This window comes from Corvus brachyrhynchos, unplaced genomic scaffold, assembly GCF_000691975.1.
Source record: "Corvus brachyrhynchos isolate BGI_N302 unplaced genomic scaffold, ASM69197v1 scaffold281, whole genome shotgun sequence".
Taxonomy (NCBI): domain Eukaryota; kingdom Metazoa; phylum Chordata; class Aves; order Passeriformes; family Corvidae; genus Corvus; species Corvus brachyrhynchos.
In genome coordinates, this window is record NW_008236509.1 from 2,972,560 (window position 1) to 2,982,406 (window position 9,847).

The following is a 9,847-nucleotide window of genomic DNA, read 5'->3' on the forward strand; positions in this document are numbered from 1 at the left end:
GTTCTTTGATAGTTCCATATTGCAGCTTTACAAAATTTACTTCATTCTAGGGGCTTGGGATAAATGGGATAATTGACCTTTCCAAGCTGTAGTGAGAAATAACGTTTCTAACTGCCTTAGTGAAATCAGATTTTAATAGGGATTTTATTGATTTAGCTGAGCTGGATTCCTAAGGTACTTGACCTAAACAGTAAAAAGATAAATTTTAGCCTGAATTTATGTGGATTTTGTTAGCTACGTAAGTTTTATGCCAGGATGAATGCCCACTTCCTCCTCTGAAGGATTTACATTTGGTGTACAATGAACCTGTTTCAAAAAGTGATGTCAGTGAATGTTCTCATGTGGCCTCTATTGTTTCATTTAAATTTCCTGGTGGTTTAGAGCAAATGAATATACTGCATGTGGCATAAGAACTGGCATAGAAATTTTCAAACTGGTTAAATGGCTTGAAAGGATATCAAAGTAAATCTTATGTTTGCTGCATTTATATTTATTTATATTTGTTTTATATTTTCTGGTTGAGTAATTTTCTCATTGTATTTGGAGTTTTTTCTTGTTAAGACATTCCATTTGTATGGAATACAACTTAGTAGTTTCTGATTTGTATACTGATTTGTATACATACCCACTTAGTAGTCTCTGATTTGTATTTTGAATGAAAGCTTCAGAATTAAATTGTATGCTGATTAATTTTTCCTTCTAAATATTTCCATTGAATTGAATAGTACTTTAAGTACTTTATACCAAAGTAACTGAATGAATAAATTAAGCTAGAGTTAAAAGACCAGTTTCTGCTCCATTTTAGAATATATGTACTATTAGTCATGAGGTAGTTTTGGAAGATTGCACAGCCAGCACTATGTTGGAATGACTGGAACGTGCAGGGGTGTTTGAATGGATGTATTTGTGTTCACTGGCATATTCTCTGATATTTAGATTCTGGTCTGCATTGGATTGACTGCAGCCAGAGATTCTTACCAGATTTAATTCTACTGAAGTCCTTTGAGTTTCTCATGTGCAAGTTCTGTATGTGTGTGTATATATGCATACCCATACACGTATTTATATTTATATAAATATAAAATGTGCTTGCATGTATTTAGTGATTCTAGTGATAACAGATTACAGTTCAGTCTTTGTGGAGCGGAAAAGCTGAGCAAGTGTTTCTACGAAGGTCCTGCTACTGCAGATAAGAAAATGGATTTACCTGATACCTTTGGTTTTAAAACCTAGTACCTTTGTTAAGGTATAAATAATGTTTTAGTTCTGCCTTTTTCAGGCTTGTCTCTCCCAGAACAGACAATTTTAAGACTTGATGAATAGAGTCATAAGTGGTGAAAAGATATTATTTTGTTTTCACTTTTCTTTTTATAGCAAGATGTATCTACATTTTAAAATTATTTAACTGAATTTTTCCCCAGTGAATTTTTCTGTCACAGCAGAGTAACACTTTGTTTTTGTAACATTCTTTTTGATAAATTCTTGTTGTAAATGCATTTATTCTGCCCAAATCCTGAAGTACAGCTTTTGTTGAAAGGGAAAATACCAGCTTGCTGTCGAAACAAAAGAAAAAGAAATCGATGGATTGAAAGAAACTTTAAGAGCATTACAGGTAAACTATTGTTTTTGTAAAATAACTTTTCTTGGAATGCAAGTGTTTCAGTTTTAGGTGTTTTACTATTAAGAAAATAGTTGTTTTTAAGAAGATGTTTAAAGTCTTCTTATTTAATCTTTCCGGGATGTGTACACCTCACTTTCTAACACTGAGTTTCTGTTCCAGTCTTCAGTGTCAAGACTACTTTAAGTTAACCTTCCGGCTAATGTTCTTTTCCTCCAGAAGACTCAAAAGTCCAAACAGTGTGTGAAATGTGCTTTCTTTTCATTTCCACAGCCTTCCTTTTTCTTCCCATTCTTGTCTTACTTCTCACCTGTCTGGGATCCCTGCTTTTGGACTCCTAAATAGAAATAAATATTCACACTGTGCCTGCAACTCGCAGTGTTCCCTGTGGTTTTGGGCGCTTTCCTTTGTCTCACTGGGAGGTTTCTGTATTTACACATCATCCGTGGCTTAAGACCAATGCTGATATATTGAAAATGGATTACTAGCATTGCCAGATTTCAGATGTTACCAGGAACTAATTATTTTTCTATCCAAAACTGTGTGGGATAAAAATTCTATTGAAAACAAAAGGGTTACAATGGATTATTACCATGATTTTGCAGCTTCTCTTGGTTCTTACTAACATTCTCTTATAATGGAATGCATTTACTTGGTATCAGACTGTTTGTTTAATCACTTAGTTAACACTGAATGTATTTTTGGGGCAAAAGAAATTAATTTCCATGTCTGGCCCTCTGTGCAATAACTGTAAGGATGTTTGCCTTGCTCAAACCTTGGCATAGCACAGATGATGTAGGATATCCATCCCTCCATGGTCTGCTGAACATAATATGTGGACGGCAAGAGTAATGAAAGATTCCAGTGGTCCTTCTTTTGTAAGGTAAACCACAAATAAAAAAAAAATCTTAAATGTTTAATGTTCACAGATCAAGCATTTATATCCCAGCATAGTTCAGATCTAGGAAATTCTGCTGTGGCTTGAGGAAGCAGGAGGTCACAGTGGACACGTGGTCCGAGGGAAATTGTTTGGAAGTGAGCCTGATATAAGAGTGAAGAATTTTTTATTCAGTTCTCTGTTCTTCTCTGTAGGGTCATAACCCTACCTTAAAATTATTGTTCTCTACGTTTTTCCTAGGAATAATATTTTCTGTATAAGATTTGCACACTCTGGGTTCTTCGACATTACTCTTTTTTTCCCTCTTATACTTAAGCATTATGCAAATCAAAATACTCTGTCAATGGGGTATTAAAATAGTGTTAATATCTCCTAATGTCAGCCTTATATTATTAAAGCATGTGAGATAGGTACATTATATCTTTATATGCTACCACTTAGAATATCTAATGAGATGTTACTGGGTTTTTTCCAACAGGGAACACCCTTCTCTTCCTGCAGGAGTTGAGGGAATACTTTCATTTCTAGCTTTGTCTTCTTCTCTGTTTATTTCTGAGAGTCTAGTTTACAGGCTGTGGTCCATTTGCACATTATTTTTATGATACCTGCCAGAAAACACAAGGATTTATGCATTTTTTCAAAACTCCTCTGGTAAAAAATCAGTGTACAGTGGTTTTACATAATTTAAATATTGAAGTGACATTATGAAGTAATGTGAATCTAGTCATAAATGAAATTGTGCCATCATTAATTCAAAACCAGTATTACTGTATTGGATGGATTAATAACAAATGCAACTAAATCCTAGGTATAACAATACTTAATTATGCAGGTTGTTGTCAGAAAAAATGTAAGTACCATTTAATTAATAACTCTCTGTTGTTTTACAGATTTCGAAATACACTTTACAAAAGAAATTGAATGAAATGGTAAGAAAATAATAGAAGCAAATGAAAAACCAAGGAAGAGCTTTAATGAAAAGAGTTTTCTTAGGGTATAATGCAATACTAACCAACTTTAATACTTAAATGATATATGATAATTATTACAAATAGCAGAAAGAGGTATCCGCTTCAAACCTGAAAATCTTACAGTAGGTTTTTTAGGTTTTTATAGTGTGATAGCTACTGATGACGGTGTGGTATTTTTTTTCTCACTGAATTAAAGTAGAATTGGTACGTTTGTTCTCTTTATAGATTAAAGACTTTTTTATAGACTGTCATTTGAATAATGTAATTATTTATTCTAACAGGATCTAGCATAATAATCTCAAAAAGTAATACAGAATTCCTAGCAGTTCTTAGTTTTGTTTTCAAAAAAAAGGATGGTTTTCCTCTCACTCTTTTTTGCTCCTCAGAATTAGTTCTTAACATCAGTTTCCCTGAACAGTTTAGATTTCATCCCATTCAGCTTACTCCCTTTGACACAGGGAATAAATTTACCCAGAGTGACAGCATAGTGGCTCTGAACCCTGTTGTCTGTTTTAGGAAGTGAAAGAGTGAGCCACAGAAACATTGCTAGGCTTGATTGAATAAATGCTGTGAAAATTCTGCTGCTGCTCAACTGGAAAGAATAAAGATAATATTGTCAGACCATTACAAACTGTGATTTTAATTAAGAAGCTCAAAAAACTAGAGTCCAGTTTAGCTTTAAGTACCATGACATTTGTACTGAAAGTCATCTTCAACGCTACAGTGGTTTTACACAAAATATGGTGAAATTGAATAATGTGCCCTCTGACCTGGGAGATAAGGCTACAAGTTAAAGATCAAAGGCAACATAAAATGTGTTTTGTCTTACTTCACTTTTAACTTGTATTTATTCCTAAAATGCAGCTGATCTAAAAATGTGTTGAAAATATACTAAGTTATTGGACTTACATTTAGGTAATTTTGCATATTATCTTTCTTTCATAACTTTCAAGCTCAGTCTTCCACATGAATGAGAATATTTAAAGGACAACACCTTTTCTGTAAGGAAATGCATCTAAGCTGCTTAAACAGATATATTTCTTACGTTTATAAACTTTTCATTTAATTGATCATTTGAATATTTTGAAAACATTTGCTTTGATACAGAGTATGGTAATTAAAAATGATATTGAGTGGAGGCAAGGTGCTAGAAATCCTCTTTTGCATGTAGCACTAAACAGAACATTTACAGTTGGGACTTATTTATGGAAAACGCTCTGATATGAAATGATAAAAAAAAACCCCACAAGGTAAACAGAAGTGAATTCTTTCCTATAACCTTTTGCAGTAGTGGGGTAATACCGTTTTAGACCAGGTCAAATTCTACCAACTTTACTCCCTGAATGGTTGCACTGAAATAAGCAGTACATTCTAAGGATCAAAGTAGTAGTAGCCCATGTAGACTCTTGGTCATCACCAATGGCAAAGTGTTTAAAAGTAAAATGGATGAAATTCTGAACCAGTCGTTTTTCTGAGACCCATTTCTATTTCAATTTTGTTACAGAAAGATTAGATGGTTCTCTGGTATGTGTTTTGAGAGTAAGCAGATGTGCTGTTCAGCTTATATCTGGCACCTTAGAAACCCTGCCAGTCAGTGAAGGAACTTCTGTATGTGCTGGGGATTGAGTGTGCCCTGCTGATTAGGATTTCATTCTGGTTTTGTTCCTTTAATTCTGTTCTTTTAGAATAGTATACGTAATATTAATACTTGACGTAAACACCATGTTTTAGCATGCTGTCCAGTTAAGTTTATGCAAAAATTGTAGTGCTGATATAATTCTTAGCATATATGCTATAATTTTGAAATAGTGGAAGGTTTTGTTTCATATTGAAAGACAGTAGGCAAAGAAATAAAGGATTTATTTGTCTTCTATTGTTTTTTGTCTTTATTATTGTCTTTTTTCCCCACAATAAAAGTGCTGATTATTGCGTGCGGTGCAGTCGTTTTGCACCTCGCTGCATATGGACAGCAGCACTCCTGCAGTCAGAAGGCTGCAGGGGGATTACTACAAAGCCAGTTCACTTGGTAGAATACACTTGAGTGTGGGCTCTGCATTGTATTTGTTTTCCTGCAGCTGAAATAAGGAAATAACTGGAGGAAAATGGTCAGGTGTTTGTGTCCTGACAGATGATACACTGGAGAATGCCAGAACTCTCTGTGTGTAGCATCTGTTCTTGTCTTCCCTTACTGTTTTTATTGGGAATCTAAATGTATGTGAAACCATTTAGTGAAGCTGCAGTCAAATGTTCTAGGTTGATTAAACCCTACCACTCTTCAGAAAAGAGGGAATTTGGATCCAAGTAACTTACATTGCTCCCAGCAGTCAGTCACCTGAACTGTGCCCAGGAACTGCTTACATGAGTCCTACTTGGCACAGGCCAAAATGTGTCAGAGATACTTTAACAGCAGTATAGGCATTTTCTGAGAACTTCCCTCCCACCATTTAGTTTTCTAATACGGGTGTAGTTGCCAAATGAATGAAAAAGTAATTACTGCAAAATGTTAAAAACCAGAAACTTTAAAAGTTGGTTTGTTCTTAATAATCTTAGATAGGAGTGTTGTTTTTATTTCCTTTCTGCATCTTTTAGGAGCTTGCCTGTAATCATACTATGTTGTTTAAAAACACAACAAGGAGGCAGTGATACAATATAAATTAAACCAAATTATTTTAAAGTATAAAAATGGTGAGAACTGGAGAAACTGTTGTGAAAAAATTCCTATTTCGAAGATTTACTGTTGGTATCCCTTTGCATAATTTTCACGTGATTTTGCCTTAGGTCCCCATGCCATTACACCTCCTTTGTTTCTCTGACACTTTCACCTCCCAATTACCACCTTCTGCTTCACTGAGTACCTCTGACTAGTGACTCAATTTCCAGAGTATCTTTGAGATATGAGCAATTCCCTCTTTGTGTTCCTCCAGTCACCTACTTGACCCTGAGCTATTTCTCGGGTCTAGTTCCACCAAGAAATCATTGTGCCTCAACAAGCCATATGGCCACAATCAATTCCACTCCCCATCCCAGCTTATCTTTATTACTGGTGGAGGGCAGAGCAATAATTCCTGTTCTTGCAGTATCGGACGTAAGGAAGAAGAACCAAGATTCTGTGGGTCTTACTCCAACTCCAGGGTCAGACACTCCCTATCCTGCAGTGTCTCCTGGTGTTTCTTGATTATCTTCTATGGAAGGATGTTTTACAACCTTTTCACTGTGAGGAGACGAATCACATGCTCAGGCTTTTATTTTTCTGTGCATTAAGCCTGGAGAGCAGCTTGCCATCAAAAATCATATTAGGCAAGTGTCGAGCTCTTAATAAAACTTCTGTAGGTAGAGCAGGCCAGTTCCTTTTCTCCCTGGAAAGAACCCTGTAACGTAGCAAAGCATATTTCAACTTTCTGAAAGAGAAGGAGGGACTAACACTGTCTTGTTGACTAAAGAAAGGAATTGGGATAACACTAAGAAAAAGTTCATATTAAAAACTGCAAAACCCCTCAGATCTTGCCACAAGCTGTTCAGATCTCAAATTAGGGCTGTCTCCCTGTTCATCTATCTCTTAGAATAAATATACCTGGGAACTACCAGGAAAAACAAAGAAAATCTTTCCTTTTAATGTTTTTGTTACAAAATTCCCCTCCTAGCATTAGTTAAGATAGGACTGCTAATTAGCTTAATTAGTTAAACTATTAACTGCTTCAACAGTTAATTTATGATTAGGAAAAGGAGAAAGTATAAGAACATTTTCAACCTACATTCCTTGCAGTGATTTCTCTAAGTGGTGGTGTTTCTTTACCAGTGCTTCCATTATGACTTTCCATTTGCTGTAGTGTGTTTAATTTCATACCTTATAAAACATGAGAAATTTGTATTGTATTTCCTGTTTTGCTAGTCTTATGGTGGTCATTTCTTTTGATTACTATCAGCTTTTATTATCCTCTGATGCCTGGACATGTATTGCATTTGTTACTGTGTGGAAATGGAGCCTTGCCTAAGCCAAACAGACTGGGCCAGATGCATCCTTGTGTAACTTGAATTTACACACAGGAATGAATTTGGCCCAGTTCATTTTAATTGCTGTGTTGCTCTACTGTGGAGTAGAAAGAGATTAGATATCTAAATGAATGGTTATCCTTTCTGAGGAATTAATTTAATCCATTCTTTTCAGAGAAATTTAGTTTTAAAAATCACCAAATAGTACCTATGAAAGTGTTAATAAAAAATACAGTATAAAGAAGAACACAAAAATCTTAGTGTTACAAGGATAACAAATAGCTTTAAAAAATCAGTAGCATGTGTCACTGAACAGTTTCCACAAAACGAGAAAAATTGGTAAAATTAATTAAATGTGTTCTACTTAATTACCATGTGGGTTTCTTTGTGATATTACTTAGGCCAACATGTGAATAGAAGTAAAATTTTATTGAAAGAGTTAGATGTTTACAAAAGTAGTTAGAAACTTCCTCTACAGATACACAAAGTGATTTCCTCGTATTTCAAGCTACTATAACTGCTAATTGATACTGAAGAATTAAGAATTACGCATTGGAAGGTTATTTATATTTTTCTGGGAAGCATGGGGTATTAATCTGCATTAGTCTCACTAATCTAAATCAAAGTCACCACTACTCTAGAAGTAGCTGATGCATTTCTGATTTTAGCACATGTATTGAAATTCCTTTATTTAGGAGTGTGAAATACACCAACTGATTGCCCTTGGCTGTGTCGTTTTTTGCAATCCCAGGAGTGGAATGGACAAGGCTGTCAGGCAGGGCCAGTGGAGTCAGTGGCACAGTGCCATGTCAGCTGGTTTTTAGTATCTCTGTGAACAGATTCTGTAGCCTGCCTGTGCAACTTGTTCAGTGTTTGACCACCCTTATAATAAACTTATTTCCCCCCAAGTTTAAATGAAATTTCCTGTCTTTCCCTTTGTGTCAGTGAGCACCACTAAAAGGAGTCTTGCTGTGATTTCTTTATTCCTTTCACACACAGATCTCCCCATGTATACACAAATTTACCAGATCCCCTTGAGTCACCTCCTCTCCAGGCTGAACTGTCACAGGTCCCTCAGCCTCTCCTCAAATGTCAGGTGCTCAGACCCTTTGATTGTCATGCTGTCTCTATCTTCCTGCTGTCTGGAAATGGGAAAGATCATTAAAAATGAAATAGACAGCTGAAAGGTTCTGGGAATGATTTGGCATTTATGCTGCTATATTCAAAAGCACTTGGAGAGCTACTTACTGTCATTAAATGGGTGCTTCATTTATGTTCCTAACAGGATCAAAAATTGCAGATGCACTTAACTGCAAAAGAGGAGCATCATAAGAAACTGAATGAAGTTGAGAGGTGTTATGCTACTATTGCATCTCAGTTTGGAATTGTAAAAGGTGTTCATGGAAAACTAGAGCACAGTGGTATGTATGTTGTAAAAGTCCTCCAGCATTTGGTTTTGCTGTGCTGTGACAACACTGAGTTGGCAACAGTTGAAACTCAGAAAAATAGCAGCTGTCCCATGCCAAGCATCCAAAACCTTGGTAGGTTCCTCACTGCTCTTTGCTGATCCACTGCTACAGTCATGTGTGTGACCACACAGGAAATTATATCGAGGAACTGATAAAAAAATCAAAACCCAAAACACCAAAAAAACTTTTCAATTACTAAATCTTACTAAAGTTTTTGTTTCTGCCTGAAACCAAAAGTATTTTTTCAAATCTAGTTTGAATAAACTGGTAGCATAGTCTATGTATATTTGTGGTTATAAGTTACATAAGTTACTTGTTGTATTCAATTTTTAAAAATTTAAATCCAGAATATTACTGGCTAACCAATGTCTTGCTGATTGTACTTCAAAGCTAGAGAGTGAGCACATGACTTTTGCTGAACGATAGGAAAGAGGGTTACCAACTTTGGCCTGATTGTTTTTCTGGGGGGTTTTCCTAAGTTGTATCAGAAGATAGCTGTTAAATTCCTCAGTATTTTAATTTTTTAAGCACATATTCTCATTCAAAACTGCAAAATTGCTTATTGTAATGTAAGGCTGTTGTCCATCATTCCCCATCATGGGCCATCTCTAGCAGAAAAGGAGAGGACTTTCTGGGTGTCTGCGTTCTTGTATTCAAGCGTGGCGCCTGAAGACTATTGAGGAAAATAAAGAAAAAAGATTACAGGTGAATGAAGAGGAATCAGAAAATAGAAAAGGATGAAGGGGAAGCTCAGAGGACCAAAACCAAGAGATTGAATAGAGCTGTCTGAAAAAGTTCAGGAACCAGTAAATATCTTAAGCTTTTCATTGTGGATTTTCAAGCAATTTCCCAGTGATATTTTCACCTGTATAATGTTTAAGAAAATGTTCCCTTTCAGCAG

The 9,847-nt window shown here is 35.5% G+C and overlaps 1 protein-coding gene across 5 annotated transcripts in view; it reads left to right on the top strand.

Annotated features, from left to right (window-relative positions):
* CCDC73 (coiled-coil domain containing 73) overlaps positions 1-9,847 on the top strand; it is a 58,308-nt gene that overhangs the window by 21,904 nt on the left and 26,557 nt on the right. For 4 of the 5 annotated variants that reach the window (XM_017726355.1, XM_008644102.2, XM_017726356.1 and 1 more), the window contains 3 exons: positions 1,538-1,612; positions 3,407-3,445; positions 8,763-8,898. In XM_017726355.1, the coding sequence (XP_017581844.1) occupies positions 1,538-1,612; positions 3,407-3,445; positions 8,763-8,898 (250 nt within the window). Of the gene's footprint in view, positions 1-1,524; positions 1,613-3,406; positions 3,446-8,762; positions 8,899-9,847 lie in introns of all 5 variants that reach the window. The other variant, XM_017726358.1, reaches the window with a different exon arrangement.